This window comes from Megascapheus bottae, chromosome 12 (assembly GCF_031878675.1).
Source record: "Megascapheus bottae isolate mThoBot1 chromosome 12, mThoBot2.hap1, whole genome shotgun sequence".
Lineage (NCBI taxonomy): Eukaryota > Metazoa > Chordata > Mammalia > Rodentia > Geomyidae > Megascapheus > Megascapheus bottae.
Window position 1 is genome coordinate 5,681,771 of NC_143520.1, and position 21,691 is coordinate 5,703,461.

Sequence of the window (21,691 nt, forward strand, 5' to 3'; positions counted from 1 at the left end):
TTCTATTTCCTCCTAATGACATTCCATCTTCTCAGCATTCTTTCAAATATAGTTAATTGTGCCTGTTCCAAACTTCATTCTTTTTTTTTTTTGCCAGTCCTGGGCTTGAGCTCAGGGCCTGACCATTGTCCTTGGATTTTCTCAAGGCTAGAGCTCTACCACTTGAGCCTCAGCACCACCTCTGGCTTTTTTCTATGTATGTGGTACCGAGGAATCGAACCCGGGTCTTCATGCATGCAAGGCAAGCACTTTAACCACTAGGCCAAACTCCCGGCCCCTCAAACTTCATTCTTACTAGCAAAAGAGTCACAAGCCAGAACAGTTACAAAAATTACTCTTGGTTCAGATACCAAAAGTATTACAAACACTCAAAGAATCACTAACTAAAACAACCCGTGCAGTTAAAAGAGAACCATCAAAGGAAACATTGAGTTTGTCATTTACTTCAAAGACCACAAATTGAGAAAAAAGGAGTCGAGTCTACTGAGAGTGGTGCCACATGCTCTGAAGAATGACTGGACTCAGACTGCCAGCTTTCCCCAGGGATGTGCCTTATAGACTACTATATCTAAAGCCATTAAACCCATTCCTCATATAATGAAAACAATTTTGAGTTTAGGAGTCTTTGTCTTACTCTTTGACACATAATTGGGCTTGTAATTTAAAGTTTCAAAGCTAGCTCAAATCAAAGGACGGCTTCCTAGAAAAAAAAGTTTCATTCTCCAGGATGAACTGAGAATAGCCCTCAACTAAAAGTGCCAAGCAAGAAAATGCATGTTCCTAACAAATGCGATTTCACCTTGTAGCTGGTGTTGTGGCCAATAGAACACTTTAAACACAGAATATTCCTTTATATGTGGATTGCTTTTCTGAATGCATGTTACAACAGCATGGGGAAATTAAGAACTAAAAGTTGAAATATCAGAGAGCAGCTAAAATAAAAACGTTTTTATATCTTTTTGTCTACCTGGTCATGTACTTCATCAACTCATTATTTTCTTTGGCATGAACTCTGGTGAACTTTGGGGATGTCTTTTTCTGGGTTGATAAGAAAGAGAACTTTTGAATCATCTGAGTCATGAATTAAATAGGAAGTATATGCAGTTAATCACCAAAGTCTTTTTTTTTTCATTTTTAGTCCCAGAATCAATTTTACATGAGAGAATTGAACAACAGATTGAAGTGGAGATGAAAGGTATTGTTTTAATGAATGTACAATTAAAGTAGAAGTTCCAAAGGATTAGAATCCTTGAGTACTCTTATTTCTTTTAGAATTATAGAAGAAAAATTGACATAGATGTTCAAATATATCTCTTAGAGCATATATTATTACTACGTCGCATGCTTGGTTTAGTATGCTAATGGTTACATGCATTCCATAGTAATTTATTGTTATGGTAGTTTCAAAAATCTCATATTGGAGTTTTATTAGCATATTCAATTTCATGTTTTCAGCCATTTTTAGAAGTGTACATTATAAAACGTTTTCATCTTAATGCATGAAATCATGAAGTAGAGTTTTGTTTTCCGAATCATAGAGAATTAAAGTTGAGCAATTGAAAATAACCTATCATTTTCAGAATGCAATGTCATGAATGAATTATGACTGAAATGCTACTGTATTTAGGATGTGTGATATATTACATTCTCATTCTTGGTTTACACTTCATGCACATATATCATTTTAACATTGATATGTGTCTTACACTGGCTTGCAGATAGCTTTCTCATGTGATCCTATTGCCTGCTTTTCTTTGCATAACCTTGTGACTTTATGGCTGTATTAGTTCGAATAAACGCCTTCTCATATTACCTACTTATTTATGGTTATATTTCTTGCATATACCTTAACTAGTTAATTCTCAAAAGTGTAGTAATTTAACCTACAATCAAAAGGATCAGAAAGGGCGTTTATTCCACTCTCTGCAAGTCAGGTAAGACTTCCCTCTTTGCCATCAAAACAACAAAGTTTTCCTGCTCTCAAAACAAACATGCACAGGAATATGTTATTTTGAAATGCATTTTTACTTGTTCAAGAAGAAATTTCAACAGTTTGAAGAAAAGACCAGACAACGAACGATTTTCGTGTCAGAATCTTTTAAACAGAGCATGGTGTTGCGTTTATTCGAACAAATATGGTGAGTGAATTTTTTTCTGGATTTGTGAGAATCTGAGCATGTACTTTATTTCATTTCCTATTTTGCAATTTCATTTATTCAACTTTTTTAAGTACTGTGGAAAATAGTAAAATGCTTTGTAATTTAATATTTTTTTAGAGTTATTCGACGAGGAGGAAGCTGAACGTTCTGAAAGAGATACACGAGATGCCTTTTCAGATTCTGAAGACATAGACCATGGTTCCATGACTGCTAAGAGATATGCAAGTAGAATCTCATCTACAAGCTCCTGGCCTGACTATTTCAAGCCTTCTTTTACACAAAAACTTACATTTAAATATGTGTTAGAGGGTGAACCTGTTGTGTTTACATGTAGCTTACTTGCTTGTCCAACTCCAGAAATAACTTGGTTTCATAATAATCGGCCTATTCCAACAGGTCTTCGTCGGGTTATAAAGACTGAGAGTGATTTACATCATCACTCTTCCAGTTTAGAAGTAAAAAGGGTCCAAGATAGAGACTCTGGGTGTTATAGATTATTGGCAGTTAACAGTGAAGGGTCTGCTGAATCCAGTGCATCATTGCTTATAATCCAAAAAGGGCAAGATGAGAAATACTTAGAATGTCTCAAAAAGGCAGAACAGATGTCTGAAAACTTGGAGGCTCTAGTGAAAAGGAAAGAAGATAGGATAAAGGTTGACCTGAGGTTTACTGGCTCTCCCTTTAACAAAAAACAAGATGTAGAACAAAAAGGTATGGTGAGAACTATACATTTTAATACATTAAGTCCTGGCAAGAAAACAGATTTCATATATGATGAAGAATGTACAGACAGTAAATCTGATGTAGGAGGATGGTTTAATATAGGTGAAAGTTTCCTGGATGAGGAGACAAAAATGAAGTTGCAACGTTTACGAGAGGCCAGAAAAATATTAATGGAGAAAAAGAAATTATCTCTCTTAGATATGCCCTCTGAAATAAGCTTAAAGACTGTGAGAAGTGAAGCTGGTGATAGAGGCATTCTGTTCTCTAGAGAGGAAATGAAGAGCAGGTCTTTGTCTGATCTAGGTGAAAATAGGGAGAAAATAGATCTTTCAAGTCAGAATATCATCCAAAATCCATATGCCTTTCCTAATCAAATAGCTCAGAACATAGAATCTAGAGAATCTCCCACACGTGTTCAACCATCTGTTTATGAAGATCTTCCCCAGAGTGAAATTAAACTGAACCAACAGGCACTTCTAGAAGAAAGTCCACCAAAAGTCTATGTATATGATAGTACTCTGATAGATGAAAATACTCAAGCAAGACAACCACTTGAAGGAATTATGAGCAGCACCAAAAGTGAAGAGTCAACTGCATATACCACTAATGAATATAAGAATGAAGAAATATATGAGATGCCTGACAAGGTATCTCAGGCTCCAATGCCACCAAACAGGGAATCTTTGGATACATTTATAAATATCAAAGAAAGGGAAGAAATAAGCAGTGAAAGAATTTCACAGGGTCATTGGAGAGAATGTCAGTACTCTGCTTCCACAGAAGTTGAAGCATTTCAGGTTGAATCAGAAGAAAGAGCAAGATTGTTTCAAAGTCCTTTCCAAAAACATCCTCAACGTTGCCCACCTTCCTTTCTTCAAGAGATTGAATCTCAAGAAGTATATGAAGGTGACAGTTGTAAATTTGTATGTCATTTTCAAGGATATCCTCAGCCCATAGTGACATGGTACAACAATGATAAACCGATCCCACGGAATCAAGGGTTTATCACTCATACTATAGAAAACTACTCAACACTCACTTTTCCTTCTGTTCATCCACAAAATGAAGGTTCTGTGATCTGTGTGCTCTTTAACCAATATGGAACAGTGAAGACAACTGGTATACTCAAGGTGAGAGCAAAACAAAGATATGATATTCATCCACACAATGTCCCAGCATTCCATGACTACACAGAGGAAGAGGAGGAAGAGCTGGCTTTGATGTTTGACCAAAGGAAAGGCAGTCACCCATCTCTGAGTCAAGTGGGAAAAACCAATGTCCAGATGGTATCAATGAACCCACCATGCCCTTCTTCAGACACAGAACTGCTTTCTTTCCCTGTAGAAATTCAGATAACAGCAGCCACTCCAACCCCAGAACAGGATAAAGACTCAAGAGAAATATTTCAACTGGAACCTGAAGTAACATACAGAGATCAAGTTCGTCGGTCACCAAAACACAAATTTATATTCTCTAGTGATATTACTAATGAGCCACCAAAAATATTGCAAGAGATGCCAAAGCATGCCAGGTGTAGAGAAGGAGATTCTGTAATACTTGAATGTGTAATATCTGGCGAGCCTCAGCCAGTGGTAACATGGTTTCAAAATGGCGTCCCTTTAAAGCCAAACCCAAAGTTCCAATGTGAGGAAATTAATTGTAGCTACAGATTATACATCAATAATGTCAGTTCTCAAGATTTGGGAAATTATAAATGTGTTGCTAAAAACAATTTGGGTACAACGGAGAGTATTTTGAATCTAACTGTAGAGCCAGACACTTCTAGGGAATATAGTCATTTTGAAGATATTAGTGGAATTTGTGTACAATATCCTGGAGATCAGCAAGCACAAATTCAGAGAAAATCTATTCAGGCTCATTCTTATGATAATGCAGCTGGTCTTTTCACTCCTCAGTCAAATGTCAAAGAATATTCCGTAAGGGAGTATTTCCAAAGCGTTGAGAAAATCGATCAGGTAAACCAGAAAGATCAGGCATACCATACATCTAGAGAAAGACTATCCAGATTTACACAAGATGTTTCGCAACCCACAAAAACCAACCAGCCTCTCACAGCTGAACTCCTACAATTGGCAGATGAAGAGAAAGAGGAACATGCACGTGTAAATGAAAAGGCAACGCTTCACCAAGCAGAAGGTGTTATTTATCCATTTGTTGATTCTTCAAGCAAAGTTGATATCAGGAAAGATGAAAAACATGGTTTTGGGAGACCCAGTGAATTTGAATGGGAAAGTGTACATGGCACAAGTGACTATACATTAAGTCTCCACTCCAAAAAGACTTCTGAAAAAGTTCAAAATACAAATGATTCATCTAGAATTGTATATGAAGAACCCCTGGTGGAAGAGAGATACTACCCTGGGAAAAAGGTAAAACATAAAATCATTGCATTTGAAAAGTTAAAACATGTTGAAAAAGGAGTTCTAGAAAAAAGACCTACAAAGAAATCATTTGTTAACCCTCCTCAAAGGAAGCTTAATGACACAGACTTTTCTTTAAAGCAAAGAGAATCAAGATCATGCCATCTAAATGAAAATATACACGAGGAAGAGAAAATATCTCCCAACGCAGAAGCAGATACATCTAACATTGTCATGAACTTAAAGCTACTTTCCTCTCAAATTCATAAAGAATTTGAAGTACAAGGAAAAGAGCAACAGGAAGAAATAGGGCCCCCAGATCAATCAATGGTTCCTGAAACCACTGAAAATGAAGCTCCTATTACCTTTGACCTAAAGCTATTTCATTCACAAATAGAAACTGCAGATTCAGAATTCCAAGAATTAGAGAGTAGACAAGAAGTTTGTTCCCAGATTGAACACCCTTCTCCAGAAATCACAGACATTCCACATATTGTATTTGATCTAAAACAAGTATATTCTCAGATAGGAGATTCAGCCCAGGAGTTCCAAGGTCAAGAAAGTAGGCAACAACAGCAAACACATTATAAAGAAGAACTTTCTAGCTCTGAAACTTTACAACATGGACAGAAACAAAGCATAACAAATTTAGTAACAGATCATTCTCTTAAATCTTTTTCTGAAACAACCCATAATGAATCATGGGCCTTATTTCAAGCCCCATCTACAGAGAGAGGAGAAAGTGATATTTCTGAGAAAGACAGTTCTCTAGAAAATGGAGGTGGCAGTTTCATCTCACATTTGAAAAAGGCAGCAAGAGAGGAAAGGCTCTTAGAGGCTAATGTAATGGGTGAAGAACCCACTTTTGCAGGTGAGCTGGCATCAAACCAAAAGCAAGAGGGTGGGACACAGGAATTTACAAACGGAAAGTTGGAAGACCACAGAGATAATGTTGAAGAAACAGTCATATTCCACAGACAACTCTCTCTGAGTCAGTGCTTGCCTTTCTTGATGACCAAAGAACAGAATCCAAGTGAACAAATAAGCAAAACAATCAATGCCTCACAAGACAATTGTTATGAAGAAGTTCAAGTTCAAAATGAAGTCTCTTTCTCTACCACAGAAGGAGAAAAGACAGAAGCTTGTTTTTCCGAACATCTTCCTCAAGTGGAAGTACATACAACTGAAGAAACAGAATCCGAGAGCTCTCTAACACAGTATTTACTAGCCGCAGGAAAGCATGAGGTGCCTCAAACTAAAGACACCAAACACAAAGGAGAACTTGTCCAGAGTGAATCGGTCACATCAATGGAGGTTGAAGAAGTCACATTCAACACTGTGTATGAATATTACAAACAGAAACAGGAATCCCTCGATCGCCCATATTCTCCTGAATCTGATATTTCAATTGATGTGGGAAGTACCAGCAGTGAAGATATCTCTGAGTTAGATCAGTTCTATACCCCTCCATCATCTGTGGAACACTTTGAGTCTCAGAAATCTCCTGATTTCTATTTGAATACTTCAGATACAACTAAACAATCCTCACTCAATATAGAAGGCAAAATTTGTGAAAGATATTGCCCACCCTTTGAGGAAGTTGCTGAAAAAGATGTAACACCTTCTGAAGGTGAAATAATGGAAAGATATGTCACACCCCCTGGGGAGGCTCTAGAGAGATTTTCAACACCCCCAGGGGAGGCTCTAGAGAGATTTTCAACACCCCCAGGGGAGGCTCTAGAGAGATTTTCAACACCCCCAGGGGAAGCTCTGGAGAGATTTTCTACACCCCCAGGAGAGGCTCTGGAGAGATTTTCTACACCCCCAGGAGAGGCTCTGGAGAGATTTTCAACACCCCCAGGGGAGGCTTTGGAGAGATTTTTGACACCCCCAGGGGAGATATCAGAGAAAGATTTTATGTCTACTAGAAGAACAAATCCCACTAGAAATGTAAAAATACACCCATCAAAACTAGAAAGGGAAGATAGTGGTTCAAATGAGCCCTTCCATACACCTACCGAAGAGAGAAGTTCAGCTTCTGAAATGTGGCGTTCTGACTCATTTGGTACACCTAATGAAGCCATTGAACCAAAAGACAATGAAATGCCTCCATCTTTTATTGAACCTTTGACCAAAAGGAAGGTATATGAAAACACAACATTAGGCTTCATTGTTGAAGTAGAGGGCCTTCCAATACCTGGTGTGAAATGGTATCGAAATAAATCTTTGCTAGATCCAGATGAAAGAATCAAAATGGAAAGAGTGGGTAATGTGTGTTCTTTGGAAATTTCTAACATTCAAAAGGGAGATGGAGGAGAGTACATGTGCCATGCAGTAAACATCATAGGAGAAGCAAAGAGCTTCGCAAAGGTGGATGTAATACCCCAAGAAGAAAGAGCAATTGCACTCCCCCCTCCAGTCACACATCAGCATGTCATGGAGTTTGATTTGGAAAATACATCTTCATCAAGAACACCCTCTCCTCAAGAAATTGTTCTGGAAGTTGAATTGAGTGAAAAAGATGTCAAAGAATTTGAGAAACAAGTGAAAATAGTCACAGTTCCTGAATTTACTCCTGATCATAAGAGCATGATTGTGAGTCTAGATGTTCTGCCATTGAATCTGGCAGATCCTAACATGAGTTCCACAGGGAAAGAAGACAGGGATTTAAAAATTGATTTAGAAGTATTTGAAATGCCTCCTCGCTTTATAACACCTATTTGTGACTTTAAAATTCCAGAAAATTCAGATGCTGTATTCAAATGTTCAGTCATAGGCATCCCTACTCCTGAAGTTAAATGGTATAAAGAATATATGTGCATTGAACCAGATAATGCAAAATATATGATCAGTGAAGAGAAAGGATGCCATACCCTTATGATTCGAAATGTCTGTCCTTATGATAGTGCAACATACAGGTGCAGGGCTATGAATTGTGTGGGAGAGGCCATCTGCCGAGGCTTTCTCACCATGGGAGATGCTGAAATATTCAGTAGGCTAACACAGAAGAGTAAAGTGACTTTAAGCAGCATGAAGGAAGAATTAGTCTTAAGGAGCAAATATGCAGACAGCTTTTTTGAATTTCAGGTGGTGGAAGGGCCTCCCAGATTTATCAAAGGCATTTCTGACTGTCAAGCACCATTAGGAACAGCTGCATATTTCCAGTGTTTAGTCCGTGGCTCTCCAAGACCCACAGTTAACTGGTACAAAGATGGGAAACAAGTCCAAGGAATAAGGTTCAGTGCTGAGGAACGTGGCATAGGATTCCACAACTTATTCATAACAAGTTTAGTAAAAAGTGACGAAGGTGAGTACAGGTGCGTAGCTACAAACAATTCTGGAATGGCCGAGAGCTGTGCAGCCCTCATCCTAACGTAAAGAGCCGTGCGTGCTTCAGGGCTTCAGTGATTAGTAGTCCTGAAGGGCTTTCACATTTTTTCAAAAGGATATGAATCCCATAAACTTTCAAATATATCTGCTCTATTTGAGTCATGATTCTGAAGATCTCCAGAGAAATTCTCACCATGTGGAAATCTCATCTTTGTAATCCATGTAAATATTGTTATCTGTACGGTGGAGTCATCACTTCTGTCAATAATGCTGTGTATCCTCAAGCATCATTAAAACTCTTCTTGGCTACACAATTGTTGTACTTTGTCTTTTTCCCTACTTCCTCTTCTATACAATTATTCCATAAAATGCATTCTCTTTGAACAGATAAATTATATATGCAAAAGTATAATAGAAAATGGAACAGTTCCTAGAAGCTGGAGGCTCACACCTGCAATCCTAGCTACTCAGAGAGCTGAGATCTGAGGACCACAGTTTGGAGCTAGCACAGGCATATAGTACATGAGACACTTGTGTCTGATTAAGCAGGGAATAAAAGTTCAGAGTGAAGATGTGGCCCCAAGCCAGAGCTGGTGACTCATGTCTGTAATCCTAGCTACTCAGGAGGCTGAGATATGAGGATCACTGTTCAAAGCCAGCCCAGGCAGGAAAGTCTGTGAGACTCTTATCTCCAATAAACTACTCAGAAAAAGCTGGAAGTGGTGCTATGGCTGAAAGGGTAAAACACTAGCCATTTGCATCCAAACCTATGTTTACTTGCTCACACTTAAAATAAGCTAACTCAAGCAAGGTATGCTCACAGGTTATATAACTTTATAAGTTTATAATATGTTCTACAGTGTAACTTTCATGTCTTTAATTTTTTATTTATTCACTTTTTTTTTGGCCAGTCCTGGGCTTGATCTCAGGGCCTGAGCACTGTCCTTGGACTTTCTCAAGTCTAGAGCTCTACCACTTGAGCCTCAGCATCACTTCCAGCTTTTTTCTATGTATGTGATACTGAGGAATCTAGCTCGGGTCTTTATGCATGCTAGGCAAGCACTTTACCAGCAGGCCAAACTTCTGGCCCCTATTCACTTATTTTTATTTTTATTGAAAAGGTGATTAGTAAGGTAATTACTGTTAAATAAGTAAGGTAATGAGTGCATTTGATCTTGAATACTGTTACCCCATCCCTCATTTTCTCCCATATTTTAATTTACCTCTTTAGAAAGTATTTTTATAATTAATATCCCTCTTTTTGTTTTCTATGGAATCTCTATATGTGTACAATGATATTTTCAAATTTGGAAATACTTTCTCAATTTTTGAGAGGGCATTAGGTGAAAAGTGCAGCATATGTTTAATATTGTACTAAAAGAAGGGGATTAGCATATTGCATTTCTATATATATTTAAAAATGCATTCTTATTGCAGAATATTTTGAAGTAGAAAAATAAAAAAATGAGACATTATTAGGATGCAACTCAATATGGTAATCTGTGTTATAGATTATAGACAAATAACAAGATCCTCAGCTTCAATATCGTATTTTACTTGTTTTTAGTGTTGAAAGTAGCTGCAAATTTCACTAAGATGTTTATGTTTTAATTATAGATTACAAATTCACTAATTTGTTAATATTTTGCCTATGAATCCATGTGGAACTAAACGTTCTCATGTAATAAACATGAAGAAATTCAGTTTTCTTATCTAAAATGAATGGCTTGTATAAGACCTCAGAGATGATATCCAATGACTTATAATATGTTTTTAGTTCTCTAATAGATGAAAGAAAAACTAGAACGAACTAATTATGAATCTAACCCCTTTCCAATTCTTAAATTAATTAGTATTATCTAACAGAGAGCAATATTGTCATGATTATAGTAAGCACGTTAATTTTTATTATTTTATTTTCGGGATAGCATAGAGAGGGGTTACAGTTACATTTGTCACGTGGTAGGTGTATTACTTCTTGCACATTGTTACTAATCTTTATTTTAAATATGTGTCATTTGATGTATATTTGATTTTCAAAATAATTTGCATATATGATGGTTTATTATATTTATTTCAGCTATTAAATTCTTATTTCCAAAGTGGGAATATCTTAACAGCTATCCAAACTAAAAGGAACTATCCATGTTTACCATGCACAAAATGTTGTAAATTAATTTAGAGAGCTAGGTGCTGGTGGCTCATGCATGTAATCCAGCAACTCAGGAGGCTGAGATCGGAGGATCACAGTTCAAAGTTAACCCAACAGGAAAGTCTGTGAGACGCTTTTTCCCCTATAAACTACTCAGAGAAAGCTAGAAGTGGTGCCATGGCTCAAGTGGTAGAATGCTAGCCTGTGCACGGAGACTCAGGGGCAGTGCCAAAGCCTGATTTCAAGCCCCAGATTGGCAAATAATAATAATAATAATAATAATAATAATAATAATAATAATAATAATAATTAGTTTATAGCAGGCTTAACTCAAAATGAGATAGATAAAACAAAACTAAGCAGTGCAATCTGTTTCCTGAAAGAAAAAAAGGAGTAGAGGGAGGAAGGGAAGGACATGTTTTCTTTGGCTACATTTTTAAGAAGATCTGCAAATTATGTATTTTATTTACTTAAAAAGAGGAATTAATGTCATTTTCTCCATTAGAATTCTGTTAGCCTCTAATGCACTGAACTTGAGGATATATAGATGTCTAAACAAAAATAATCCTTTCCCACACTGGCTTATATATTTATTGTTGTGGGTAATTAAATGAATTTTTTCTTTTCTGACTTAAAGACATATAACTTAACAGCCTGAAATATTTTTTTCAGCCTGAAATATTAATTTCCTTGATGATAAAGAATTCATTTTATTATGCCATTGATTTTAGATGTAATTATTAGTTATTACTGCTTCATGTGCTTTTAACTTCACTTCCATGTTTTTGCACATTTGAATTTCATACTATGTTTTCATGGTTAATGCACTATGTTTTGAAGTAGGCACAAGCCTTTGAAAATATTAACACATTGGTGACTAAGGGTATTTTAACTATATTCACATTTATTCCTCTTCTTGATATTTTAGGAGTTAAAAAGAAGGGAAAGCTAATAGAAATAATAGAGATAAAATTAGTGGATATCCTTAGTTTATAAGGCTAACCAATGGTTTTTATGGGCTTCCTAGGAGGAAGGCTAAACAACTAAGTATGTAGTCTAAATGTTCCATATTCTAACAGTATATTTATAGCCAACAGCCATAATTTCAGTCTTCTATGCTTACTCATTACTCAAAAAAGAAATTGAGACATATTAATATCCCATATAAAACAAATGAAGCACACTAATAACATAATACAACAGCTTTTCAGCTAGGCCATGAAACTATTTGTAGCAAGGCTCTGTTATGTCTCTAGTGTATTTAATGGAAAATCTTAATTCGTTATTATCAAATTACATTCTTTCATCCAGTCATCCCTGGGGCTCTTTAAGATTATCTGTCATTCAGTTTCCTGCTTAATATGGCTGTATAGATTTTCCTTACAGAATAAACTGCAATCAAAAATTTAACATTGGAGTCATTCTCTTATTTCTTTTTTTTGTCCTTGAACTATCTAAACATTTTTTAAATTTATTGTCAGGGTAATGTATAGAGGGGTTACAGTTACATTCATCAAGTAGTAGGTGTATTCCTTCTCATACACTGATACCCCTTCTCATGTTTTTCTTCCCCTTTCCTTCCCCCAATCCCTTCCCAATCATCTTGTTTTCCCCCCTTGATTTTTTGCGGTCAATGTCTTATAAGAGCTGTTAAAGTAATGTGACAATTTACATAGGCAAAAGAAAACCTGATTTTCTAGTAACTGACAATAATGGTTCCTGTGCAAATTAGTTTTTATTAAACTAAATTAAATGTTTACCCTAGATCAGCCTCTAAGCTGTTGCCAGTATCAAACATCCTATATAAACATCTCATATAATATATCCTATATAAAATATGAAGTTTTCTTTGGAAACAATCAGTCTTTAACAATGAAAATCACTTTTAAACTTAAGAAAATCCTACTTGGTAATTTTGGATCTTTTCAGCTCAACTTAGGTAATTCTGGATTTGTTTATCAAAATATTTTGGTAGCAATTTCTCAAACTGTAAAATTCAAACTATATTACAAGGAAAACTCATAAAAATAGTATTTTATTTTTATAAACTATACCAAATGAAGTGGATCAAAACTTGTAGTTTTGCTATATTACAATTGTGTCATTTTTGTATAAACAATGAATTTGAAATATGTTTTGATAATCTCAGAATAATCTAATGGTTCCAGAAAGAAAAGCAGGCTGAAGGTTTTCAATTGGCACTTAATTCTTTGGTTGTTTTTTGTTGTGGTCATTGTTGTTGCTAAAAATTTATAGTAAAATAATAATTTTTCTCCATACAGAGATTTCTAGTTTTCTATCTGCTGAGGAAGAACTTCAAACCTACAACTCTGAGCTTCAGCTATGTAATATAAGTGAAACACTTGAACTTTTGTCTGAACCAGTTCATTCAACCAAAATAGATTCCCAAAAGGAAGGCAAGGTTCCGGTTTTTATCAAAGAAGTTGCAAATACTGAAACAAGTATTGGGGATGTTGCTAAATTGTCTGTCACTGTCACTGGCCTCCCCAAACCTAAAATTCAATGGTTCTTTAATGGAGTAATGTTAACCTCCTCTACTGACTACAAATTTGTTTTTGATGGTGATAATTACAGCCTGATTATTTTATTCACCAAATTTGAGGATGAGGGAGAGTATACATGTATGGCCAGTAATGAGTATGGAAAATCAGTATGTAGTGCCTATCTAAAGGTCAATCCCAAAGGAGAAGGATACAAAGAGATAGAAACTGATCCAGCGGGGCATACATCTCAGGGAAAGCCGGAGGGTCCCTGTCCTCCTTGCTTTCTTAAGGAGTTAAACCCAGTGCGCTGTGCTGTGGGGCTCCCTGCCATCTTTGAGTACTTGGTGCACGGGGATCCTGCCCCCACTGTTTTATGGTTCAAAGAGAATAAGCAGCTTTGCACCAATGTTTATTACACCATTATTGATAATGCCGATGGCTCCGGGAAGCTCATAGTCAATGATCCTCAGAGGGAGGACTGTGGCCTGTACATCTGTAAAGCGGAGAACGTGTGGGGCCAGTCTGCCTGTGCCGCACAGCTGCTGGTGCTCCCGGAAGACGCAGAGGGGCCTGAAGCCCCAGGAAAAGCACAGTCCAGGTCTGAGGCTCCCAGAGATGGTGCAGAGGTGCTGCTGAAGAGTCCTGCACTTGAGACACTGGTCTCGGAGCAGGAAAATGTAGTTTTTGTTAAGGACACCATTTTGAAAGGTGCTTTAATTGCGGAAGAAAAGGAGCAATACGAACATATTGTTAAAACAAGTGACATGCGCCATGGAGTTAATTTAGGGGATCAGCAATTACAGCCCTCAAGTCTTTTGGAACAGGACATGCTCACTCCTGAAAGCACGAGGGAGCTCCCTTCTATAGGTGGTCCTGCTCAAGCGCAGCCCATCCAGGAACCACCTTCCAATGAACAGCTGAAGAGTGTCCAGGCCCAGGAAACCCTCTCCAAAGAGCATACTCTGAAGAGTCAAGAGCCTGAAAACATTTTTCCGAGTGCTTTGTCCGTAGAACAAGTAAGTTCAGGAACAATATCTGGATCTGAATGCGTTCTTCCACAATCTTCAACAGAACCATCAGCACATTCTGATTCTACTGATTCTACTGCTGTGACTGAAGAAACACCTGTCTCTAGAGTGGAAACAGGACAAAGAAAAACTCTTCCAAAACAAGAGACACGACATGCTCTGCTCCTGAGTCAGAGTTTACTTGAAGGACATGTGGAAAGTTTTCAGGGTCCAGATATGGAGGTCTCTGAGGCAAACTACGAGCCCCAGGTTACTTCAGAACACATATACACAGAAGGAAAAATCCTGATGGAAACTGCAGATCAACTAGAAAGTGCAGGGCAAGACTTTGCAGTCAAGACTGAGGAAAGCAAGTCCTTCCGGTTTCCTCTAGCACTGGAGGAAAAGCAGGTCTTACTCATGGAGGAACATTCTGATCACCCAGCAATATCCCTGACCCAAAACATAGAGTATAAGAAAGAGCCGCAGATGACAAAAAGAGTACAAGAAGTGCAGGGGAGTGGCATTCTATCAAAGGAAAGTCTGCTTCCTGGTAGTCCAGAAGAGCAACGATTAAACCTGAAAGCTCAGATCAGGAGAGCTCTGCAAACTGCTGTGGCCAGTGATCAGCCAAGTCTTTTAGCTGAGTGGTTACAGAACATAGCAAAGGTGGAGGTCAAGGCCATAAACCTCACCCAAGAGCCCAAACGAATCTTGTGCACCTACCTCGTTACGTCAATGAAGTCTTTAATAGAAGAAGTGACCGTTGCTATTGAAGATACTGATCCTCAAATAGCTCACCTGACAACCGAACTTAAGGATGCTTTGTGCTCTATTATATGTGAAGAAATAAACATCTTATCCGCTGAGGATCCCAGAATTCAGACAGGAAACACACTAGATATACAGGACAAAATGGTCTGTGTTTCAGATCCACAGAAAGTCTATGCTGCCACTGAACCAGAAGTTGCATCAAAATACTTGGTTTCCACTGAAGAGGTTAGTTGTTCTTATGTGAAAAGTCAGGTCAAAGATGTGGATCCCATTGCCACTGATGAGGCTGCTTCCTCTGCTGTGACTGATGAAATCCAGGAAGAGATTCTGAAATCCCTAGAGGAAAAAGAGAAATCTTTGGAGAGTGGTACCCATGAGGTTGCTTTGGGAAAGACACAGGGGGCTGAGAATAGCTTAACTAAAGAGCAGCACCCCATTATACTTACACCTTTAGTAGATGTCGTTTCTGAAGAAGGTGATGTCATACACCTCACATCATCAATAGCAAATGCTAAAGAGGTGAATTGGTATTTTGAGGGTAAACTGGTACATTCAGATGAAAAGTTCAAGTGTTTACAAGAGCAAAATACATATATGCTTGTAATCAACACAGTAAATACAGAAGAACATCAAGGAGAATATATCTGTGAGGCCTCGAATGACAGTGGGAAAACAACAACTTCAGCAAAACTCACTGTAGGAAAAAGAGGTTGGATATTATGGATGAAATGGCTCAAACTCTAATACCCACTGGATTGGAATAATTTAGGTTTTGGCACAGAATTGTCACTTATTTTTCACTTTTGGACTACAAGTTATTTAGAACAAGAAAGAATTCACAGACATAATCATGGTTATTGTACTTTCTTCAACTGCCTTACCTGATAGTATGTTATCAGACTATGATACTATTTTTAAAACTAAAACATATCTTTTTATGATACTGATGAATATACATTTTAGTTATTTTATCTAATAATACTTTGATGATATCTAATGGAAAGCTATTTGTGAATAGCTAACCATTCCAAAATAACCACTCCCATCTATAAATTGAAATAACCATGATTAGTGGTCCATTTGTGTTTGTTGTTTGGGTTTATTTTTTGCTATTGTTTCACTTAATCACTTTACTTAATGTATTGTATTTTCTCACTTTAGTTGCAGTGTTCCTGGTAAGCATGGTATATTTATATTTATTTATATATATTTATATATCATGCTGTAATGCATGTACACCCATAGCATCACATTTCAATCATTGTTTTCACAAGTCACTGCACAGTAACAATTGAATATATTGAAAGCTGCTTATTGTCTTCTTTTGCCTTCAATGATCTTTCTCATTTTTTCTAGGCGTTTGTCTTAAACTGCTGTAATCTCACCAATTTCAATTACTTCATTAGCAGCAGCAAAAGTTAGAAGAAAGAGAAAAATATGGGATGCCTGATAAAGTGGCATACTAATGGGTTCTGTTTCCTTTGCAGCTGCCCCGGTGATCAAAAGGAGAATTGAACCTCTGGAAGTAGCTCTGGGCCACCTGGCCAAATTCACCTGTGAGATCCAAAGTGCACCCAATGTCCGGTTCCAGTGGTTTAAAGCTGGCCGGGAAATTTTTGAGAGTGACAAGTGTTCCATTCGATCTTCAAATTATGTGTCCAGCCTGGAAATCCTGAGAACCCAGGTAGTCGACTGTGGCGAGTACACCTGCAAAGCTTCCAATGAATACGGCAGCGTTAGCTGTATGGCCACACTAACCGTTACAGGTAACAGTGCGCATGGTCTTGAAGGTTGTCATTTCATTTCACATTGTTGCTTATGTTGTTTCCTTTGCAGGCGCAGGAAGTGCTACCAGCCAGACACACCAACAACATGGTGTGAACAGAATAGCAAGGGATGCAGAGCCTGTGTAGGATAAACCATTATTCTATATACTTCTATTTTCATCAGCAGCCAAAGGGAAAGAGTGGATTAAGAACAGGGTTAAGTTATAAAATCATCTTGGTTTGGTCCCTTATAATATATTTCAAAAGAGTGCAGAGCTAATAAAACATCAATGATATCTCCATGCATTTGGAATTTAGAACTAAATCATCAATCAGAAACAGAATTACAAAAGAAATTAAGCCAGCCTATAAGACTAAAATTAAATCTGAAGTAAGATGAGGGAGGATTGCTAAATATAGTACTACAGAGATTCTCACCAAAAGCTGTTTTCTAAACTTAAGGAGAATCACTACACAAATAGTGTTCTGCTTTCTAATTGACATATGGGATTTTTTTAACAAGTTAGTATTTGCAAAGCACTTGAAATTGGTATACAAAACATTAATAGTTTTTTTATGCCCTCTCCCCCTACCCCCCCCCACACACATACACACACACACACACACACACACACACACACACACACTTTTTTTTTCTTCTAAGACAAAGCGTGAATAGGAACTGTAGTTTGAGCAATAGGGTAGCAGTACCCCAAAATCATACACTGGCCATTGGAAGGTAATGTGCTTTTCAATAAAAAGCATCTAGGGGAAAAATATATCAGCATGACTCCTGGACATAAACAAGCCAGAGTTCTACTAAGCTTTCTCATTTTAGACACCTCTGTACATATAAAAAAATCACTCATTCCAAGAAACCCAGACCCTACTAGTCAGTGGTTTCCATTTTGTAAGCAAAACGTTTCCGTGAAACCAAGTATATTGAAATATTTTACATGATGTCTTTGGATGTTTCTTTACCCAAATAATGCCAATTTTAGTAATATCACTGAATCAAAGCTTCAGCAAGAGGAAAGGACAAAGGAGGTTGATTTTTAAAAGCTAGTAAGCCAAAAATAATTCTAAAATCTTGTTATAACATGGAATGGAATTGGGAAATGAGTCCAATTAAATATTTTTATAGGTTTGAGATTGCTCATGGGATACATTTTCAGTCAAACCATTTAAAATATCCTGGCATTTAACAAGGGGGATAGAAAGACCTTACAAAACTCAATCTTCTCACCTAACACCTTCAAAATAATCAAGTATATTCTCTTGATCTTTCTTGCATATTCTTCTCATTTGCAGAATTAAAATACCAGCTTAGTTGCTTATCAAATAATTTATATGAATCCATCACAATAAGGACAAAGCTATAGCAATGTTGCTTCCCAAAGAAACATTTGTTCTTTCATACACACAAAGTGATGTGTCATTCCTTTATAAAGAACACTCCTCCTTTTCCTTCAAAGAATCTTTTGGTCTTATTAAATGGATTACTTTATTTTTGATAACATCCCGTGTCTACCTAAAGAATAACTCACCTCTATCTTGGGATAATATAATTGTGGCAAGAGCTTTGGTGAGACTCCCTTTAATGCTAAAAAATTTTCTTTTACAGAGGCATATCCACCAACTTTTCTCTCCAGACCCAAGTCTCTTACAACTTTTGTGGGTAAGGCAGCCAAGTTTCTCTGCACGGTGTCAGGGACTCCTGTGATTGAAACCATTTGGCAGAAAGATGGCTCTGCCCTGTCACCTTCACCTAACTGCAGGATTTCGGATGCAGAGAACAAGCACAGTCTAGAACTCTCAAATCTTACTATCCAGGACAGGGGAGTTTACTCTTGTAAAGCTTCCAACAAGTTTGGAGCAGATATGTGCCAAGCAGAGTTGATCATCATAGACAAACCGCACTTCATTAAAGAGTTAGAGCCTGCACAGTCAGCCATCAATAAGAAGGTCCACCTTGAGTGTCAAGTGGATGAAGACAGGAAAGTCACTGTCACGTGGAACAAAGATGGGCAGAAAATTCCCCCTGGGAAAGATTATAAGATATATTTTGAAGATAAAATAGCATCACTTGAGATCCCTCTGGCCAAATTAAAAGATTCTGGAACCTATGTGTGCACAGCTTCCAATGAGGCTGGAAGTAGCTCTTCATCAGCCACAGTCACTATCAGAGGTAAGATTCCCAGGGAACCATTTATCACTTCTTTCTTTGAAAGAGAATCTCAGTATAACATCGTTCATATCCTTTGTTATAAAAACTAATTCCATTTAGCCAACATGTGGACCTGGGAACATCCTGGCATTATTTGACTGTGTTTGTTTGAATCTTCTTCAGAATTCTTATATTTGTTCTGTTCAAATAAATGTCTGCCATTAACAAAACTTGCTTAAAATTTCTAAGATCTTCATGTCTTGGCAATTCATATTTATCTTCTTTTATTAAGTTCATCTTTTTTGCGTAGGTATAGTCCATTTGCTTGTTTGTTTGCTTGTTTGTTGTTAAATCAAGGGATGAATGAGTGAAGAGTTTGAGATTGCCAGAAAGCTATCAAATACATCACTCATGTTTCAGAAAAGTCATGCAGGTATTTTCCTGTGACCTGTGTTCTTGTATGGAGTTTATGTGTCAGCTCTTTTTGCCATTCTCTCTTTTGTACACTTCACGTAGAACCACCATCCTTTGTGAAGAAGGTGGACCCCTCTTACTTAATGCTCCCGGGTGAATCAGCACGCCTGCATTGCAAACTAAAAGGCTCACCTGTGATCCAAGTGACCTGGTTTAAAAACAACAAAGAACTTAGTGAGAGTAACACAATCCGAATGTCCTTTGTCAATTCTGAGGCTGTCCTTGACATCACAGACGTGAAAGTGGAAGACAGTGGGACATACTCGTGTGAAGCCATGAATGATGTGGGTAGTGACAACTGCAGTACGGAGATAGTTATCAAAGGTTTGTGTGCTGTGATGAGGGCTGCTGTTTCTCTGAGGGGGAAAAAGTCTCTTTTTCTCTGCTGGGCACGCATTATTTACCAATCCTTTCATGCTTTTTGTAGAGCCTCCTTCTTTCGTCAAAACTCTTGAGCCTGCAGACATAGTGAGAGGAACAAATGCTGTGCTACAGTGTGAAATCGCAGGCACAGGACCGTTTGAAATTAGCTGGTTCAAAGATAAGAAGCAAATACGAAGTAGTAAAAAATACAGGCTGTTTTCCCAGAAGTCTCTTGTGTCTCTGGAAATCTTTTCTTTCAATAGTGCTGATGTTGGTGAATATGAATGTGTTGTAGCCAATGAAGTCGGAAAGTGTGGCTGCAGTGCAACACATTTATTAAAAGGTCAGTGTGTGAAAAGCCACTATATCTTTAACGAGTTGCCCAGATAGTTTTGGGTAATGCATGAACAGAAAGCTGACACTTTGTTCCTCTTGTCTTCTGTTAACCTTACATTTAACATCATCTTGGTTTGATTTGGGGGCCCCAAGGAACAAAGCCAGTGATCTTATCGCAATGCCATTGTGAATATTTATTACCTGATAATTAGGTGTTTTGTCAGCCGATAAGCATTTATCTTCTATGTCAGTCTCTTGGTGGAATTGTTAAATTCTTGAATTTTCTTTTTTCTTTCTAATTAACCAATGCTATCAAATAGTAGGAGTAAGAAAGACAAATATAATCTAAATAGAATCTCTTAGGGAAAGATGGCGTTGAGAGTCTGTGAAAACTGATGTGTTACATGCTTTTTCCTTAACTAGAACCACCAACGTTTGTCAAGAAAGTAGATGATTTTACCGCACTTGCAGGACAAACTGTTACCTTGCAAGCAGCAGTCAGAGGGTCTGAACCCATTTCTGTCTCCTGGATGAGAGGCCATGAGGTTATTAAAGAAGATGGAAAAGCCAAAATGAGCTTTTCCAATGGTGTTGCTGTCTTGATAATCCCTGATGTCCAGATTAATTTGGCTGGCAAATATACATGTCTGGCTGAAAATGAAGCTGGAAGCCAAACATCTGTTGGTGAACTGACAGTGAAAGGTTAGTGTAGGAACAGTTTGAACTTGAGTCACCCTTTCCCTTGAAAGTGAACCCCTCATTCACACCAAAGTATACTAACTATTTCATGCCCTTGTAGAACCTGCAAAAATCGTTGAGAGAGCAGAGCTAATCCAGGTGACAGCTGGGGACCCAGCCACATTGGAATACACAGTCACAGGCACCCCCGAACTCAAGACCAAGTGGTACAAAGATGGGAGGCCCTTGGTTGCCAGTAAAAAGTACCGAATAAGTTTTAAAAACAATGTTGCCCAACTCAAATTTTATTCGGCTGAATTGCATGACAGTGGCCAGTATACATTTGAGGTTTCCAACGAGGCTGGCAGCTGCTCCTGTGAGACTACCTTCACAGTATTAGGTTAGTATCTTTAGAACCCAACAAACGACCAAAAATGAGCCATTGAGCAACTGAGCACTTTTCCATGTTGATCTTTTTTCTTCTTCTTGTGTCATGAACAGATAGAGACATCGCTCCATTTTTTACCAAACCTTTACGTAATGTGGACAGTATCCTTAGCGGTGCCTGCAGGCTAGACTGCAAGATTGCGGGTTCTCTCCCCATGAGGGTGTCCTGGTTGAGGGACGGGAAAGAAATAGTGGCATCTGACAGATACAGAATAGCATTTGTGGAAGGCACAGCATCTTTGGAGATCAGCAGAGTAGACATGAGCGATGCAGGGAATTTTACTTGTCGAGCCACCAACTCCGTGGGAAGCAAAGACAGCAGTGGAGCCCTGATTGTTCAAGGTTGGCAGAGACTTTGTGTTTCATTTTTACTATAGACCTTGTTCAAATTAAGTGTTCTTCCCTGAGTTCCCATCTCTTAACTCTTTAA

General features: G+C 37.8%; 1 protein-coding gene across 6 annotated transcripts in view; it reads left to right on the forward strand.

Moving 5' to 3' along the window:
• The window catches only part of Ttn (titin), a 279,501-nt gene that overhangs the window by 53,126 nt on the left and 204,684 nt on the right, over positions 1–21,691 (forward strand). For 2 of the 6 annotated variants that reach the window (XM_090342545.1, XM_090342546.1), the window contains 3 exons: positions 1,139–1,200; positions 13,030–15,739; positions 16,518–16,796. In XM_090342545.1, coding sequence (XP_090198671.1) covers positions 1,139–1,200; positions 13,030–15,739; positions 16,518–16,796 — 3,051 coding nt within the window. Of the gene's footprint in view, positions 1–1,138; positions 1,201–2,276; positions 7,128–7,193; positions 8,642–13,027; positions 15,740–16,517; positions 16,797–18,420; positions 18,985–19,479; positions 19,762–19,864; positions 20,144–20,559; positions 20,839–20,935; positions 21,215–21,315; positions 21,604–21,691 lie in introns of those variants that run through there. The other 4 variants (XM_090342543.1, XM_090342544.1, XM_090342547.1 and 1 more) reach the window with 4 other exon arrangements.